At 38.6% G+C, this 20,384-nt stretch overlaps 1 protein-coding gene across 2 annotated transcripts in view; it reads right to left on the reverse strand.

Moving 5' to 3' along the window:
• Window positions 1-20,384, reverse strand: part of aimp1a (aminoacyl tRNA synthetase complex interacting multifunctional protein 1a) — a 33,618-nt gene that overhangs the window by 11,046 nt on the left and 2,188 nt on the right. For both annotated transcript variants that reach the window (XM_007908835.2, XM_042345362.1), the window contains exons 2-4: window positions 6,627-6,760; window positions 5,021-5,134; window positions 1,732-1,893 (exon numbers count right to left, since the gene is read on the reverse strand). In XM_007908835.2, the coding sequence (XP_007907026.1) occupies window positions 1,732-1,893; window positions 5,021-5,134; window positions 6,627-6,760 (410 nt within the window). The remainder of the gene's footprint in view (window positions 1-1,731; window positions 1,894-5,020; window positions 5,135-6,626; window positions 6,761-20,384) is intronic.

Genomic DNA, 20,384 nt, shown 5'->3' on the forward strand with positions numbered 1-20,384 from the left:
CTTTCCTGATAGGTTTAACATCTCAGTTCTGGGATCATCCTTGTGAATCTCCTTTTCACACTCTGTGGCTGAGACAAATGGTTATGGTGTAGGATTGGAGGATAGGATGTCCTTTTCATCATTGATCTCATGTGTGCCCAGTCGGCAATGGTTCCAGTATGCCCAGACAAGGAATAAAAATTGACAGACCAACAGAATATTATTTGGATGAATCTCTGGGTTAGGATAGATTGTACACCAGATGCTGCAGCTTAAGGCAAATTGCTACTGCCTACAGCGCTTGTGAGTTACGTAGGTTGCTCTAGTAAATTATTTGTTGTATTCACCACTTCCTGATATACATCACATCCAAAATATACTTGGCTTAGCGGAAATTTCCTTTGAAGCAATGAAAGATGCTTAGTAATATGTGGCTGATGTTTGGCAAAACAGCTCTCCAGCAGGTTATTCACAACATCAGGCCACAGTTACATTTCAGCAGCTAAACTGTTTTTCTCAAGATTAAGACCTGTATGAGAACACTGAAAGAGAAGCTGGGGAATAAAATAAAGCAGAAGCATTGTTTATAATAACCCTAAATAATACTTGCATTTGATACATTTGCTTTCTCATCAGAAGAATGTCTATCTCAAAATTCACAGGACTGACTGTAAAGTATATGCTGTAGACCAGGGTGGTCCAACTGGCGGCCTGCGGGACGATTTAACTCGCTCCCCACCCCCACCATAACCTCTAAATGTTGTCATGTTTCTGGAAGGGAAACACATATTGCTTATGTGGCCCGCGTATGCTGTTCTAGTGGGGCACCCGGCCCTCTTCAGCCAAAAGATTGGACCACCCTGTTGTAGACAAACGTAGTAGTTAATGTGAACAGAGCAACATACCACAAACTGACATGAAGTGAATGACCAATTTTATCTGGGGGATTGCTGGCCAGATTACAATGAGAAACCCTTCTCTTTTCAATTAGTACCAATTAGCAACATCCAATGAATAGGCAGACAGGACCTCACCTTAATATTTCATCCAAAGGATGGCACCCTCTAATAATGAAAGGCACCATATAATACTTTATTGGAATATCGCCTAGACTGCGGGTTCCAAGTCCTAGTGTAGAGTTTGAACCCACAACCTTCTAACTCAGAGGTAAAAATGCTATCAACAGAGCCAGATTAACATCTGATTAGACAGGAAAGATGATCAAAAAATGTTCTATTTGAAAAAATAGTGAACTCTTGATAATAAGACACTGAATTCACATGGTTTAAATTATCATCATATGGTTATATCATAATGCTGTCAATATCCCAGCTGCTTCCTAAGACAAATGTGAATGAAGGTCACCCCCGCCCTTTATTTCATCCCTTGCTTATAACATTTTAAGTCATGGGATATAGTCACTGAGGCTCTTTCCCTTTGGAGTGATGAAATATCAAGAGTTTATAATGGCCATATGGACCACAACTTCAATTTATTGTATACACAAATTCAGTGTAACACAGATAAATTGTAAGTAAATCAAAGTTTAAAATGTTACTTGTCCCCAAATCAATATATAGTACGTTTACAATGACAAAGCAAAACCTCTCCTGTCAAAAATAAATGAGAACTACCTGTACTACTTAATGTGAAATCCATCAACCCAACATATGCTGCAGAAGGTGACATTATCCCTTGTAAATAAGTGAGTTTCATATTTTCTTTGAAATATTGTATATTCTTCAAAATTACCTTTCTTGTCTGGCTTCTCTTTCTTCTTCTTTTCTTCATCCAATGCTTTTTTATTTACCTTCTCAGTCGGGATGGCAGGTGCAGATAGTTTTGGTTGTGAAGAAACACATATTGCAGGACTGGCCTGCATTGGAGTTGCAGTTGGAAGTGGAATTTGTTTAACTAGAATTTAAACATATCATACATTAAAGGTAAGTTTGGGATGTATTTATATATTTAAAGATGCAGGTTAGTTGCATCCATACAAAAGGTCAAAAAGGTTCAAGATACCATAAAGGTCTTATCTGCTCCCACCTTAGGACATAGCCACAAAAAAATTAAATTAAACGTACTAATATAGTCTCTTACAAATATCACAGAAACAAGATGCTCAATGACAGAAGTGTAAAAACAAAAGTGTAAAAACACCATCCTTAGAAGTTCTTAAGATATAGAATAGGAGTAAAGTAATGAAAATAAAAGGTTGCATTAACCTCAAACCATTCATATGTCAGAAACTAAGAGCAAAACATTTGGTATATCTTAAAATATAAAATCTTTCTCTCACACCTCCTCCTTTGAGTTCTCTATTATCATCATATTCAGAAATATTTCTGCATCTAAGCCAGTATATCCTCAAATGAGAACCTGTTTGAAATATCTAAGAACCACATTCAATCTTTTAAGAAAAATAGCTGCACTGAACTTTGGCCCCAGAAACAAATAATGACAAGATAAATGCTAATAATTTTTTTTATTTCAAACTTTTTGATGTGCAACAATCTTTCCCTGCAAGCTCATTAAATACTCTTCTGGGGACACAAGGTACCCATCTATTTGCCAAATACCACTTTAATATGAAACACATGCATTTTGATGTGAACATTATAATTACAGTATGAGTGCCACAAACAATCACCTTGACTTTGCCAATGATTACATCATACAAAAGAATGCTTGAGGAAAGAAACATAAATGGAATGAGTATTAAAGATTGTCTGGATTCAATTAAAAAAGGTACAACTTTGTTCAAAGCAAAACAACTTTTTAAAAAAACGAAGTGAAAGAAATGGAAATACTGTTCTCAGCATTAAACAACAAGTTGCATTTATGTAGCTCCCTTCACACAGGTAGCATCTGACAAATATTATTTAAAAAATCACAAATAAAATCAAATGTGTCAGGATTGCAACAGTAAGCTTTAAAGCCCACTGCAATACTTGAATTCATAATGTGGACTGACACACACCAGCACAGTATTGGGGTGCATCATTGGACAAGCCACCCTTTGGATGAAATAATAAAAACTTTTTTTTTATTGAATTGACAAGACCAATAGATTATTATAGGAATATTATTCTGCATACACTGGTGTTAAAAGTTAACATTAACAATCAATCGCATTACACCCTTGAAGAAAAGCAGAAGTTCACCTGGTAACTTCCTCCCTCACCCAACTTTAAGAATTACATTGTATTTTTAGTAATCTTATTACTTTTTTGTGCAACGCAGTCAACATAGATTAGCTACTGCTTTTGTCCAAATAACTAGTTGCAACACTTTTAAGTAACTCATTGACAGGATCAATAGCACACTCAGAGGTTGTGGGTTCAAGCCCCTCGTTGGGACTTTGAAATTACAGCTAGCAGTCCAATGTAGTGCTGGGCAGCATTGTTATTCCATTTTATCATTTCCCAAAGGAAAGTAAAATATCGTATTTCAGTTAATGGCCTAAAGAAAACAAGGATGATAAAGATGCTATTGCTCAATTCTGTACTATTCCTTTTCATAGATTGGACTATATAAAGAGAGAAAAAACTCAGACAACGGAGAAGTAATAAAACATTTTTATTGCTAAAATCGCATGATCCTTTTTCTTCATCTGTTTTTGGTCTGATGTAAAATATTTTGGCTAACCTGTACAACATAAAACTTTAAAGAAATTTCAACTAAATTTACTGCAGATCTTACATTTCAGCAGACTGCTGATCCCCCTAGGTTCTGGAAAATACTAGTAACATTTCAACAGAATATTCCTTAATGGTTTAATTTAGCATATTTTATTACAAATAAAATTCTGATCTGGTTTTCGTTGCAACCAGCTGCAAACTCCATCAAATCACTCACGTTGCGGCCCAATCCATAGCTCACCAAAAATATATCCACATCAAAAAGTTTTAATGAAGAGATTCAGGTCTAATTTGAAGAATAGAACAAAACTGGGGTGAAGCAGTTGGATCCTGACCAGATGAAAAGCACCAGGCTTCAACGATACATGTTATGGAAATGAGTCCAAAGAAACCAGGTAATTCTGCTGCAACTGGTTTTACCCCAAAATATCAGGCAGTCCAGCAATTTAGAAACCTATAGACACTCCTTCCTCACAGAACTTTCTCTGTGAAAAAATGGAGACATTTCTATTTTCTTTGGAAATGAAATTCACTTAAAATTTGTAGCTAGCTATACAGTATCCAACATAAATCCAAAAAATCAGCAAAACTTGCTTTTATATAATGCCCTTCAAGTAGGATAACATCTTGGAGTATTCAGTCAGAGCTGAACTCCAAGCTTGGAAGGAGACAAGGTAGTCTAAGAGGCAGTTGCAAGGTGGGATTTGAAGATTTAGGTGGAGCAAAGAGATGGGATGGAGGCAGAAAGTTTGAGAGAAAGATAAAGAAGAGATAGAGAAGTGCTGGAGCATGAAGGAATTTATATTGAAGATTGGGTTAGTGGGAGCCTGGTGAGGATTGGGACAATGGATGTGCAGAGTTTGGGGAGGGTGGGAATGTGGGCAATGGAGTTTAGATGAGCTGGACCTTGTGAATGATGGAACCGGGGAGACAAGACAAGCAGCGCTTTTGAGAAATCAAGGCAGGACATCACAGAAGCACATTAAAAAGGTTTTGCTGGCACATGGTTTGTAGTCAGCTGAGGATTGAACTGGGTGCCAAGGTTGCACACTGGTTTGGTGAGTTAAAGGGATAGGCCTTTCTGTGTTTCAACAGGAAAGTGAGAGTCTTGAAGGAGTATGGAACCAAGTAAGTATGGTCCCATGGAGGTGGACTAGGGAGGATGGAATGGTCCAGTGTCAAAAGCAGTAGAAAATTCAAGGAGGATAAGGAAGCAAAGGGATCCACAGTCGCAGCTGTCTCCGTGCTGTGGGCGGGATGGAAACCAGACTGGAGGGGGAAGTGTGAGTGGGAAGCTGATGGTTGGTCACCAACAAGCTCTTTGTTAATCAGAATACAGATTTGCAATATAAAAGTTATGAACAAATTGTACGATTTTCTGGATGGTACAATAACCCTACCTCCATTACGGGCCTCTGCTTCTATGAGACTTTGTTTCAAGTCCTCAATTTCTTTCTTCAGTTTCACATTTTCAACCCGGAGTCGCTTCTCTTCTCTTTGAGAAGCCTGTAGGACTTAATTCAAAGATTAAGCATTAACACACCTGCATTTATATGGTTTAAACGTACAATATAATTTACATTTATGTTTCATGTCAGGAGGTTAGCACAAAACAGCACACTGGCAGTGTTAAAAGATGGCATTTATCTCCTACTTCCTGCTCCCCAACCTGCACCCTTTCCCAAGCTTTGAACTCTTTTTCTAACATAGCATAGCATTCTTTCCCAGACTCCGTGCCCCTTTCCAGATCCAGTCAAGGATTGTTACTGATTATTAATGTCATTTTAGTAATACATTATTCTGTTTTTTAAAGTGACGTCTAGAGTCAACTTTTTTATCAGTCTCACCAAATTTTCTCTTCTCTCCCTCCCCCTCCCTCTGAGATTATTTGTTTCCTTCTGCTGGGCTGTGGTCTCACTAGGGCCATTGTTCAATAATAATAACAATAATAATAAATTGGTCACTCAATCCACGACTGTTTGTGGGACACTACTGTGAGCAATTGGCTGCCGTGTTTCGCCAACAAAATAGTCAATTCACTTTACAGTAATAATAATAATAATCTTGCATTGATATAGCGCTTTTCACGTCGGAGGACGTCCAAGCGTTCACAGAAACACTGTAAAGTGAATTGACTGTATATTTGTGGCGAACGCGGCAGCCATTGGCACAGCAATGTCCACAAAGTCGTAGATTGAAATGACCAATTTATTATTGTTTTTGATTTGGAGGATTATTATTAGCGTGTGAGTAAGAAATGCCAAGTTCGCCTGTCTGGAATTGAACTCAGGTCTCTCGCTGCAAGCGAGTGCTCTAACCACTGAGCTACAGGACTCCTGTATAGACAGGACACAGTATATTCTGTGTAGCGTTTTGAGACATCGCAAACATGATAACAACTATATATATGCAATGATTATTATTGTTATTATTATTATTATTATAATAGATCCCCTTCTCTAAGAAGTACCATAGGCGTTTCACATTACAATAGGAAACAATTTGTTATTGTATACTTCATCTTCAAGCAGCCAAGCTTCCCAAATAATTTTTCATTCTGTCTATGGAAAAGGGCCACCCATACAATTGTGAAAACAGTTTGTGGCCATGGGATAAAAGCTCAATCCAATATCTCCAGTTGTGAAATTCTGCTAGTGCCAAATTATTTGGGAGATTAAATCCAGTATCCATAAAACAAAACAAACTCCTTGAAACAGTCCAGGAGAGAGTGGATTCCCTCTTGGCTGTTAAGACAGGATTGCCTGATCAGACTAATGAATGCACAAAACATGTTTGATCCCTTGTGCAGTATTTATAAGTAAACTACAGAATGCAACGATATAACTGGAAGATTTTAGCTCCAAAGCAACCACTTCTACAAAGATAATTTAAAGCTATCTGAAGTACTCATTTATGTACGATTTGTATTGGGTGTGGGAAGAGAAGAGCTTTTTTTTAAGCAACAAATACATTTCTAAATAAACTAACACAACATTGCAAACATACTTGCTTTCTCCTTCAGCAATGCCACCTGTTGCTTCAGGTATTCAATAACCTGGTCAGCCTCTGTAGCTCTCTGTTCCAGTCGGTTTAATAGAGCACGATCACTGGACATCTTAACTAGGTGACGAGCTAGAAACCTAAAAGAAAAAAAGGAGCAAATACTCACCAATGTTCATGTAAATACAATTTTAAATATTCAATAAAAATAATTTCTGAAAATAATCAAATTACATACATTACACTAATGGTAGGTGACAAATAAAAAAAAGTACTTTGCTTTCTAGTTTCATATCAAGAGGAAGGCAACCTTTAATTGACAATTTAAAAAATGTTTTATAATAATAATAATCCTTGCATTTGATACAGCGCTTTTCACGTCGGGAGGACGTCCCAAAGCGCTTCACAGAACACACTGTAAAGTGAATTGACTGTATATTTGTGGGCGAACGCGACAGCCTATCGTGCACAGCAATGTCCCACAAACAGTCGTAGATTGAAAATGACCAATTTATTATTGTTTTGGGTTTTGCAGGGATTATTATTAGGCTCTGTGTGGAGTAAGGAAACTTGCCCAAGGTTTCGCCCTCTGCCTGGAATTGAACTCAGGTCTCTCACTTGCAAAGCGAGTGCTCTAACCACTGAGCTTTATGCAACTACAGTAACATTATTCTGATTGCTGCACAGTGTTTCTGCAGATGTAGAAAAAGAGGTCTAGAAAAGCAAAGTAGTTGCAAATCTTGTATGAAACTTCAAAATATACAAATATAGATAGGAAGCATACCTTAATTTTAACCCTTTTCACTAAGGATGGCAAATTTTTTAAAAAAAACTCATAAGTAAGTGAGAAGCTTGTTTGGTCTCAAGTGCACATGGACTGCCTTGACTGTAATTTGAAAACTGTAGTATGGGTTGGGGAGAGTACAGAACAAGAAACCAGGTAATTCAGCCTGATAATATTGCTGCCTCCCACAAATAATGTACAGCTCATACCATTATGGACTTCACTCAAGCAATTTATTCGCTCGATGAAAGAAGATTTTCCTAGATATGCCTCTCCCAGAGTGAAGAAAGCAAAATTAACATTATTGATAGCAATTAAACTTGTTCTGTATAGTTATGGAAAATAGATCAAGATCCAAGTCTTTGAAATGCTGAGAGGTGCAGATGATTTTCATGAAAGCAAACTCTTTGATTTAGGCCACAAGATTAAAACTAAACAATAGTAGATAATAATAATAATCCTTGCAATTGATATAACGCCTTATCGCGTCTTTGAGACGTCTCAAAGCGCTTCACAGAATATACTATAAAGTGAATTGACTATATCTTTTGTGGGCGAGATATAATTTGCACACATCAAGCAACAGAGGTACAATTTTTAAATGTCACATTCATCTGCCAGGTTTTGAGGACCAACAGGGAGCTGTGTTGTGTGTGCTTTGAATCCTAAGGTTTCCAAGCGTTCAAGCAGATTTTTCTAAGAATCTTGAGGACATTAGATAATCAGGAATGGATTGTTTACCTGTAATATTCAGAAGACTTGCATTTCCCCAATAAGTGCTACCCAGCTGAGATGTTAAAACTAAGCTTGTATTACAAAGTTATCCATACAAGTATTTCTTCTCAAAATTAGAAAATGTAGGGAGTAAAAGTACTGTAGAATAAATGGAATGCAAAAGAGAACGTCTGCAGCTCTACAGAAGGAGCGCATAAGCTCTCAAAGCTGTGGCTAAAGTTAAACATTAGAAAGAAAAACTCCTCCCTCCCCATTTGATCTTTTCAATCTGCCATATTAACTCAACCCTTCAGCTGCATACCCGATTGATCACAATAGACTTTATAAATAAATGTACATGCTGCAGTCTGAACAGTAACAGGGAGCTACTCTCCTTTCACCAACAAAAAGGCATTATTTAAAGACATTCAGTGGGGGAAAAAAACTAAGATAGTTTATGGGCAGAATGGCCCGTTTCTGTGCATGTAACATAGAAATTAATTAAACAGTTTGAAGTCTTTTAGTCTAATTGTGTTGTTGGACTTTAAAGGAAAATTTTGTGAATGTGCTGAAATGACAATGAATCCCGGATCTGGTGTTTTGGCATTTTTTCCAACCTCTGTATTCAATTAGAAAAAGGGAATGATTGAATCAAGCACAACTCTGACCCCTGTGTAGCTAAGGCACTTGAGAAGCAGGTTGCATTTTATTTAAATAAAATATTTTTTCTTCATGTTCCTTACCCCCAATTCCAGATACCTTTTCTCAGCAGTTTGAATGGCAATGTGCTCCAAAATGATTTCAAACTCTGACACATGACCAGTAGAAAGTAGACCAGTAGAAACATTTTCTCTTCTTTCCCCTTCCCCCCCATATAAGTAGAAACTCAGAAGACTATCTTGTATTTTTAAAAGGAGTTCGAAAAAATAGTGGTTGAAGTTGATAGTCATATATAAAAATTATATAACACAAACAAAAACAGAGAGAGCTGGGAACACTCAGCAGGTCAGGCAGCATCTATGGAGAACGGAAAGTGAGTCAACGTTTCGGGTCCACGACCCTTCGTCAGAACGTGGACCAGAAACGTTGACTCACTTTCCTTTCTCCATAGATGCTGCTTGACCTGCTGAATTTTCCCAGCTCTCTCTGTTTTTGTTTCAGATTCCAGCATCTGCAGTATTTTGTGTTTTGTTCATAAAAATTATATTCTTTAGAAGAGTACAATTTCAGCCCTGTAGGAATGAGTCGTATGTGATGCACCTGTTCAACGTTAACATAACAGGGACTGACAGACTGGAGTTTTCGCTCCATTGCTTTTGGCATCAATAAGAACTTTCAGAATTTTATTTGCTTAAGAGTTTTACCCATGTTTATTTATATCCCTTGAGAAATTTCAAAAAATAGTCTGGGGAGATCGTTGATAGCACATTTTACAGTCTTGTGGAAAGGTGTAAATTCATTGAACTGAAACTGACTTTTCGCTGTATGCATTCTTATAGATAGATACTCCTACCAATGTCATCCACGGACTTTGTGAAAAATATACTCAAAGTGATCTGTTCCATGGGGTTAGGAAGAAAACCAACTCCCCCGAAAATGTATGTTAGAATTTATCCAGCTAAAATCATGCAACTTATCAATACAAACACTGGTAAGCTTCCCACTAATCAATCATCTCCAATCACATCAGTTGAGGGACAAGACTCTTGCCCCCAACAACATGCCGACTGCTTGAAGTTCCATTATTGCACTAGTTAAACTGATAATCATGACCAGTGTCTGAACCTTGCAATATCACATACGGTGAGCAACACAGCCTTACATAACATACAATTTGTGAGTACATCGCCACCATCCTCCAGAACACATTTATTAACAATATACTTGCATTTGATTTATATAAAATGCAAACTTGCATATACTTGCAATCTCAGTGATTAACAAGATTTACGATAAAGAAACATCTATATTTTGTAGACAAATGCAGCATCCAATTTGCAATGTTGCTCAAACAGCCATAATAATCCTTGCATTTGATATAGTGCTTTTCACATCTTCTAGTTGTCTCAAAGCGCCTCACAGAATATACTGTAAAGTGAATTGATTGTATATTTGTGGGCGAAACGCGGCAGCCAATTGCACACAGCAGTGTCCCACAAACAGACGTGGATTGAGTGACTAAATTATTATTTTTTTTTAAGGATTATTATTCCCGGAAAAGCGATCCGCCAATCAACTAACATTTGGGTTCCTTCTTACTGCTAGGTAAAAGGAGGCGTAAGAAAACTTGCCCAACATTTTGCCCTGCTGGAAATCAAACCCAGGTCTCTTGCTTGCGAGGCGAATGCTCTAACCACTGAGCTACAGGACTCACACCATGAAGTTAACAAAGAATTTTATCTGGAGGATTGTTGGCCAGGACATAATGTGCTAGACAATCTCCCCACCCTTCCTCTGCTGATCATAAACACAATGGCAATTCTTCTTTGTGCTTCTTAGTCTTGCTCTCTCTCCAATCTGTTGGTGGTGCCTCTGACTGCAACAGGAGGTTTGGCCTTTCTTTCTATCTCTAGTGATGATGCCCTGGTCGATCTTGTCTTCCTGCCATGGTTCTCAGATTGTCTCTGCTGTCTGCTGATTTGAACAAACGCACTCATTGCTACTGCCAGTAACCAATGGATTTGTGAAAAACATGTTGTTGACTACAATGTGCAATGAATATGCATATGCAAGTTTAATGATTCTTGGCATATCAATTTCACTTTCTTATCTCAACTTTGTTGTAGTTAGGGGTTGCAATCCTTGTGCTCTTTCTGAATCCAGGATTTCGGGCTTTTAATGGCACAAATCCTGGGATCCCAAGATGCTAAATCTTACATCATCCATGATGCCTGCAGTTGTTCTCTACATCAGCACCTTGAACTTAGGGTACCTCAGAGAGAACATCACTCAGCAGGGAGGGCACTCAGGTTTAGAGACCCGTCCTTCCTCTATCGCCAGCTTGTCCTTGCAGCGGTACGATTCCGGCAGAGCGAGGAAGCCTGCCTTCCCCTTCCGTCCGTGCTCAGTCTTTATACAATCCCGAAATACCTGTGATTCTCTTCAATAAACTCCGAGTCTTGGAGGGCACCAATACAAACGGAATCCAGATTCTCTGGATTGCAACCCCTAGTTGTATTTGAGCAGTCATGTAGATAACCACTGTGCCGAAATGAAGTGCTCTTCTGTAGCTGCTTTGGGATAACAACCAAATCCTGAATAGAAGAGCATATGCTCATTCATGAGCTCATAATTCAAGATGTTGCCCCAAGCTGCAGGGTTCTTTATTCGGTCACCTGATAAACCTCTGCCTTCGAGTGATGGAGAGACTGCGCTGATCACTTTACTAGCAACCTTGATGCTCGAGTTTCAAATGCTAAGCGGAATACAAGGCTTGCCGCACCTTATCCCAGATATTAGCCCAATTATTTTTGCATCTTCTGAAGCTACCCTCAATGAAGAACTTTATCTAGTTTAAGTCTTTTGGAACTAACTCTAGAAATATGAGACCATTAAAAGTTTTATCCAAGGTTCTCACACAGTACTGTTTTTGGAGAATAGATGGAATGAAAATGCTAATTATTTCTCAGTAAAGACAATGAAATCTATTTACCTGATACGATCACCTTCTTAGTCTGGACAAAAGTTTAATTTACAGTCCAATGTTAATGGGAAAGTAATGTTATTCCTGATCAAAACAATTTTCCTACGACAATTCTTTTTTTTAACATTTGGCAAAACTGAGTGAAAATGATCAAAAGACTTAACTATGCCTTAGGCATCATATTTTAAAAATCTAAATAAAATCAATGACAGATTGCAAGTACAGAAGACATAAAATGAACATTAGTTTGTGTTGTATTACATTCATTAGTTGTCACATCATGTTGGCAAGGCATGAAATAAGTGGTACACACAACACAGCAAGATTCTATACAATATAATAAACCCTAGATGAAGATAGTTAAAATTCTGAAGGAACAACTGCTATTGATTTCAGCAAAATATCTGCCAAATACTGAATGTACTGCATTTAATTTCACATTTTCCATCAGCCCACAACTGTTGTCAAAGCAAAGCTTTGGACCTTGTAGCTTGGAAACACTGGCATCACCACCTGCCATTGTAGTCAACGTACTCCAAACGGGAATAACATTTTAACAGGTGACAATCCTTTTCTGGTCATATTGTTGCAATACCTCATTATAAACTTGGTTTTATAGCTTTCATTTAATACACATCCTTTCAAAGTCCTGTACCTCTTCAGGTACCCCTTCTCTCTTTCTTTTGTATGAACTTTAGAATCAAGATTATAGATAATAGTCTATAATCCTGATTCTAAATTCTCCATAACAAAATTTTCATCAGGTGGGGTCTAAATAATGGTTTGCCTGTGTGGGCAACTATAGTAAGCTAGGCACAACACATATTGCATGTTCCTGAATTAAGAAACAAACCTTACAAAATTTCACTTAACAACTTTTCAGATACAATTGAAAAAAATGTTCAAGGCCATTTCAATTGTCCTTCAGCCTAATTACCAGGCAGTGAGGTGGATTTGTGGTAAAAATGTGAAGCAGCTGAAGGGAGAGAGTGCGCTGCCCTAGACTGACCTGTTGCTGAAGACCATGAAAGTGGGGTCAGCTTTACAATGGGTACATCTGTTTGCCAAAGCCTCTCACATAAGGAAATAAAGGAAAGAAAAAGAAAGTAGAGTCTCCTCAGAGATAAGCTGGTTCCAAGGTGACATGCTAGGTAAAGGAATGTAGGTATTGAGTTACCCTGCAGTATTTCTGAGCCAGACAGGCCCGCAGTACTCCAAAGCACTACTGATGACAGACAACCACCCCAGAGGAGCACACTGTAAACCACAGCCTTAACAGGTAGATTAGTCCGAGCTTGACAAGAAACAGGAACCTTGCCAAACAGTGCTCAACAGCAAGAGCTATGTGGTTTTAGCTGTTTCATCTCCAGCAGTATCCCAACACAAACTCTGGGGTCCCCAAGCCTGGACTCTTACCAACCTGCACCTAATACTTTCAGAAATAAGATAAGCAGAGTGCATTGCTCTGGGGGAGAACGTACATTCCATTCCAGGTGCAGGAAAAATTCCATGCAAAGATGGCATGTATATTTAGTAGTTTGCATCAACCTATGATAAAGGATTCAAATCCAATCCGATATCAGCAACACTGATTTTAATAAATAATAATGCTAAAAGGGTGAAACATCTACAAGTAATATTAAATAAGAATAATCCAGGCAATTGTGCTTCACATAATTTACTGCAAAGTGTGATCACTGTGTATTTTGTAGGCAAACATGGCAGCCAATTTGTGCACAATAATATTCCAGAAACAGCCATGAAGGGAATAACCATTGTTATCTGGGGGATTGTTGGTCAGGACACGAGGCGATGCTCCCTTCTCTTTTCATTGAATCTTTAATATCCACCTGAACACGCAGACATGACCTCGTTTAGCATCCCATACAAATTCCAACAATACAATGCCCCCCAACACTGCACTAGAGTGCCAGCCCTAAGCAAGTTCAAAGTGGGGGAAGACTACGATCAACTGAATCAGGCCATTATCCATTAACACAGAAACATGAACAAAGCTAAAATACTAGAAAAACAAAAGATCTATTGAAAATGCAAGAGGACATGACCCAGCAAAAAGTTTGAAGCTTGGCATACGGCGGTACGAGGTGCCATATGGTGCTCTCATTGGCAATCTATGCAGTTTTAGCCGGTTAAACTGAGGCATTACTCCAACACATTCCAACAACAACAAAATTACAACAACATTACATTTGTATAGCGCCTTTCACGTCAGGACAGAGTACAGGGCGCTGGACAGAGTACAGCATGTCAGACCCGAGCTGGGGTTGGGGGGGAGAAGGGAGGGGAGGGGAAGGGGGGTGGCTGATGGCATTGTCGAAGAGGAGGATCTTGAGGCGGGACTTGAAGGAGGCTAAGGAGGGGGCGAGGCGGAGTGACTGGGCGATGGAATTCCAGAGATTGGGGGCAGAGTGGCCGAAGACTCTCCCGCCAATAGTGGGGTGGGGGACGTGGAGCAGGCCAGAGCCGGCTGAGAGGAGGGAACAGGTGGGCTGGTAGGGGATTAGGAGGTCGCAGAGGTAGCGTGGGGCGAGGCCATGGAGGGCTTTGTAGGTCACTGACTGGCTTTGTATCCAGGATCTTGAACTGGATTCTCTGAAAGACAGGGAGCCAATGGGCGCCAAAGGAGTCGGGCAAGAGTGGGGGAGATGGGGTCACAGAGTTTGATGCGGGAGAGGACACGGGCTGCAGAGTTCTGGATTATCTGCAGCCTGTGGAGGGAGGAGTTGGGAAGGCCGACAAGCAGGGCATTTCCATAGTCGGGCCTGGAGGTGATGAAGGCAAGAACAAGAGTTTCAGCGGCCTGAGGAGTGAGGCAGTGGCGGAGTCAGGCGATGTTGCGGAGGTGGGGGAAGGCGGAGCGGGTCATTGCGCAGATGTGGGGTAGAAAGGATAGTTGAGGGTCAAACAAGACGCTAAGGTTCTGGACTGGCTCAGTAAGGTGGAGTGTGAAACCATGGATGGTGGTGCTGTCAGCGTTTGAGGTGAGGAGGGGTTGACGGGAGCCAATCAGGAGAGCCTCAGTCTTGTTGACGTTCAATTGAAGAAAGTTAGTTCCAGGATCCCTAAAGCTTGGCTCTCACCAACTTGTGCCCAATACTCTTTAGAATTAGGTAAGCAGGGCATGTACCTCCATTCTAGACACAGGGAAATTTCCATGAGTAGGTGGCATACATATATGGAACTCTGTCTCATCTGGATCCTCTTAAACACGGTGATGGGTTTCAGCTGATCAATCTGTTTATTTCTTTTTAAATCAGATAAAAATTGTGGATTTGAAATTTACCAGAACATTTGTACATTTACTAAATTAATCGCTTTACAAGATTTCTTTCACATCCTTATATGATATATCTTTGATTCTTTACTGGAGAACAGATGGTATCTCTGCTGAAGCCAAGAAAATACAAGCAACAAATCTTCTCACAAATACAACATGGTGAGATTTCAAGAAACTGCATATGTTGTAATTCTATCAATCTCTGGGTAAAAATATATCATAAAACCTGAAAACAAAGAATTTTACAAATAATTTATGTGAAAATAAAAAAAGTCAACACAGATGTTAAAGATGAAAATCATAAATCGGCTCAACTCAGATGTTTCAATTACCTTTCACAGTTGGATGTGGCAAACACAGGATTTCAAAATAAGCTTTGGGAATAGGCGAGGAAAAAAAAGATTGAAACTCTTTGACACAGGTGACAAACAATGAACAAGTTAAAAGAAAATGCTCAAGAGAGCTGATGCTCGGGCTCAGAGATTGTGGCGAGATTCATTCCGTTCATTTATTGATATAAAGCCATTTTGTGCAGGAAGTCACAGATCTCCAATCGAGAGAAGAGGTATACTTAGGAATTCTACGACACTGTCAGTTAGTTATCGTTCACCCTAGAAGTAGACTGGAATATACCTGCTCAGCTCCAGGCTTCAGACCCCAAAAATGCAGAAAAATGGTACAACACAATGAATAGTGATTTCAGGCCCTCAATCAATACAATTCCTGCAATTTTCTCTGCATGAGCTAACTTTCATTCTGTACCATTTGGGGGTTATACTCCAACCTGTCTAGCTCATTGGTAGGACTTTGAGGAGCAGATCAGTCAATGGGAGCAAGGATTCTTCCCACTCAGCTCCTGTTAACCTTGCAAACTACTTTGGCAAGGCTTTGTAGTTTACTAATAATCATTGTAATTGGGCATGGCAATTAAAATCTCCACAAACTACAAAGCATTTTGTCAAAATATTTTTTTTTGTAAAGTGATCTTATCACAAGGTATGTAAACAGTATTAGTTAACATGTTGTCCTTTCAAATGTAGAATTATGTAGAATTATGCATTAGTGTCATCTAGTGGCAGATCAATGTTACACCAACTTTCTTTGGCTGATTAGAATGACAACTCCAAACAACACTGGTTTTGCCTGCGCAATATGAAAATAATAAATAATAATCCTTGCATTTGATATAGCGCTTTTCATGTCTTTTACACGACTCAAAGTGCTTCACAGAAAATACTGAAAGTGAATTGACTGTATGTTTGTGGGCAAAACGAGGTAGCCAATTGCACACAGCAGTCGTGGATTGAGTGACCAAATTAATGGGTTTTTTTAAGTATTATTATCCCCAGAAAAGCGATCCCCTAATCGACTAACAACCGGATTCCTATTTACTGCTAGGTAAACAGAGGCGTGTGAAGTAAGGAAACTTGCCCAACATTTCGCTCTGCCGGGAATCGAATCCAGGTCTCTCTCGCTTTCAAGGCAAGTGCTCTAACCACTGAGCTACAGGACTCCACTATTTTGAAGGGCTGCAATGAAAAGGGGCAAAGAGCACTTCGTCATTGTCATCTCTCTTCAAGGACAGCAAGATTCCAACCAGGTATCTTTTGTGGATCCAAGCTCCTGAGGATGCAGCAGAGGTACTTCCTCTGGGACAATTGCAAAGTCCAGAATCAAACAATGAAGTGGATTTTTGGAAAACATGGAAAGCAGTTGCAGGAAAGGAGGGCTCCAGCCTAAACTGGAGGCTTTGCAGTGGTCAAGTCTATTTGCCAAGGCCCCTCATGAGGATCTGAATTAAGTAGCTGGTGCTGAGTAAGCCTGGTACGCAGCATTGGACTTGGTCCTCAAGAACATCAAGATGGCTGGCATGTTGCAAGCTGTCCTGTAAATGTTCTCCCACCAGGCAGAAGGCAGACGTCTGTCAGATAGCTGATGAGGAAACTCTTGAGGTTTAGGGCGCTATTGGAAAGTGTAACCTGGAGTCTGAGTTTGTGAACATGTGATTGTACATTAACGTCAAGCTTGTAACGTCAAGCTAATGTGATAACTTTATAATTCTACCACTTTTTTGTAACTCATTCAAAAAAACTAATATAATATTCAGTGAAGGGCAGAAACCATTCCATAAACTTCAGTTTGATTCATAATATGTAGAAAGCCATCAGAGCATCTAACAATTGATTTTTGCAGATCTAACATAATAAAGTACAGTATTATACAAACACACAAACTGTAAGTTTTATTAAGCTCATTAATATTATTGGAATACTCATAGCAGGAAAAGAACCTCACTGAAAATGACTTAAAAATATTTTACTATCAAAATTAATGGTTTGTATTACTATTTTAGGTTGTATTCTACTCCACTGTACCATGCATCACCTTTACCTCTGAATTTTGTTTAGCCATTTGTGAACAAAGCTCAGGCTTTAACTTGTCTTTGTAAATGCTTTGATGCACTCTCTCATTATGAAAGGCACAATAAAATTTTAATATATTGATGCTTGTTATTGCAATCTACCTTTTTTGTGGCAGGCTTCTAGCTAAACAATAAAGCTGAATAAAATTTTCGTTAGGTCAGAGATGTTTGCTCTGCTCGCTCCAATCAATATTCATTAAGGCAAAAGGACAACCGTCTACACCATTTCAAAATTGAAAAAAAAATAATTGAAATTGATATTACACCTTACTTATCACATCTTCAAGATGTCTCAAAACACTTTACAGAATATACTGTAAAGTGGATTGACTGTATATTTTGTGAGCAAACGCAGCAGCCAATTCACACAGCAGTGTTCCACAAACAGTCATGGATTGAATGATCAATTTTTTTATGGGATTATTATCCCTGGAAAAGTGATCTGCCAATCAATTAACAATCAGGTTCCTTGGTAAACAGAGGTGTATGTGTGTGTCGAGTAAGGAAACTTGCCCAACATTTCGCCCTGCCTGGGAATCAAACCCAGGTCCTCTCGCTTGCAAGGCGAGTGCTCTAACCACTAAGCTACAGGACTCCACGTAGCTTAAATCGAAACTAAACAAGGGTATGTTACAGAAGACTTTTTCAGAAGCTACGAAGTTAGGTTTCCTCATTCGACCACATGTCTGTTCCACATGTCCTGTCATCATCTTAAAGTGGAATAACCTTTTATTATCTTTAGTTTGAAGTTGTTCCAGTTTTCCACATAGCAGAAAAACTTACCTGCATCCAAATTTCTAAACCCTTTATAATTCTGAATAGCTCTATCAAATCTCCCTAGTCTTTTCTGTTGAGAAAAATAGGCAACAATTTGTCTTTATAGCTCAGGAATCTAGTAGAAATCTAGTAGATTTCTGTTGCAATTCTTCCAACAATTGATTTTTGTTTGGAAAAAAGGAGCCCAAAACTCCATCCATTATGTAGAATGGTACTTGATGTGGTCTCATTAAGGCCAGAAATAATGTTAAAATCACTTCTCTCAAATTAGAAGTTATCCCCTTTGCTATACATCTCAACATTCTGTTTAATTTCTTAACTACATGTAGAGCCCCATTATAATAGTTAAGAGTCTATAAAATCCCACTAGAACTTCAAATCACCAGCTCCAACAGCGGTTCAAAACACTGAGCGGTACTCATGAAGTTCAAATGGCGATGTTCTGTGGCTTTGGGTCACCTGATGACTGGAAGTCAGGCATTTTGGCTTCTGGCAACAGTACACACATTTGGGAATTTTGGGTTGGTAAATGCCAGGGTCCATAACCTGCAATGAACCTGCGTTTGATGAAGGATTTTCTAATAGGGTTCTATTGTATTTTGGAGCACTGCGCATTGAAGACAAGCAGAGCAAGAGACAATTTGTCTCTAAAATCTTGCTTTTCATTAATGTGTCTGATAATAGTCCAGATGGCATAAACAACAACAAAATTACATTTGTAATACACCTTTCACGTCAGGAGGACATCCCAAGGCACGAAAATCACTTATATTGGATTGTTGGATTCTTTGTTGATCTCTGTCCATATTATAAATAAACTATAGAATTTCAGATCTTGGAACACATACAAGAGCTTTGGAATTTTGTCAAAGTCTTTAAACTTTGGTATAGCTCCTTTCTGTGGGTTAGAATTCAAGTTTATATATGTGAAGGCACAGGAAATTGAAAAAACATATGTGACACTAACAAATGAACAGGACCGATTGTACATAAAGGTCTGAACAGCTGTTTAATATGCCTCCTCCATTCTCTGTCACAGAAGAGCTGTCATGTACAGCTGCTGAATCGGTTCAGTATGGGATTGGTATTGGTCATTTCATTTTTGGTACTATTATTTTGAATAAGAATCCAAACATAAATCTCATCAAATTATTCAGATATTCTTTTACTTTTGTAAATTAATACAAAAAGTCAATCTAATTCTTCCACAGCATCAAATGCCATATGGAGTAATACATACAATACAATTTACACTTGTTCAGGGTGACCAAAAAGTTGTGATAAATACCCTATTATCTTTTTAAACAATCATCATTTCTTTCAGACTTATTAGACATTGTAATGGTATCACAACTTTTTGGTCACCCTGTGTATATATCGCCTTTCACATTGGGAGGAAGTTCTCAATTTTATCTGGGATCTGTTTGTCCAGGACACTGTGAGAAACTCCCTTCACTTTTTGAATAGTATCATGGGATCTTTAACATCTACCTGAACAAGCAGAAGGGACCTTGGTTTAAAGTCTTATCCAAATAACAGCACAACTAACAATGCATTGAAGTGTTAGCCTAGACTAAGTTCAAAGTCCCAACATGGGCTTGAATCCACAACCTTCTGATTCAGGGGTGAGAACATGACCAAGCTGACACCTTACATTGTCACTTTTACTGCACAACAACAACTACTTGCATTTATATAGGTCTCTTCAAACGAGTTATGTCTGGGACTCAATCAGGTATCGTGCAACAAAATGCACCATTTCATCAGAAAGTGCACCTCCTCTATTATTGGGAAATATTTGGAATTGGAAAACAAGAGTGCATTATTCTTCTCTAAGTTTTAAAATGAGGTGATGTGTTATTTTCAGGAAACATATGTGCAAGTCTATACTTAGGCAACAGCATGCCCATGTTATCTGAAACCAAATTCTTGCCTGCACACATCAGAGCACATTAAAAAGGAGTCTTGTTCTAAATTAAACTGAAAATAACAAAATAAAACTAACAGCGTGAAAATGTAAATTCCAAAAGTTTAACTAATTAACCTTGCATCAACCAAGATCGATTATTTGGCATAAAAAAGGCAGATACAGTATCAGCTATTTCAACCTTCTTTCTTCTATAATC

The sequence above is a fragment of the Callorhinchus milii genome, unplaced genomic scaffold (assembly GCF_018977255.1).
Source record: "Callorhinchus milii isolate IMCB2004 unplaced genomic scaffold, IMCB_Cmil_1.0 Scaffold43, whole genome shotgun sequence".
Classification (NCBI taxonomy): domain Eukaryota; kingdom Metazoa; phylum Chordata; class Chondrichthyes; order Chimaeriformes; family Callorhinchidae; genus Callorhinchus; species Callorhinchus milii.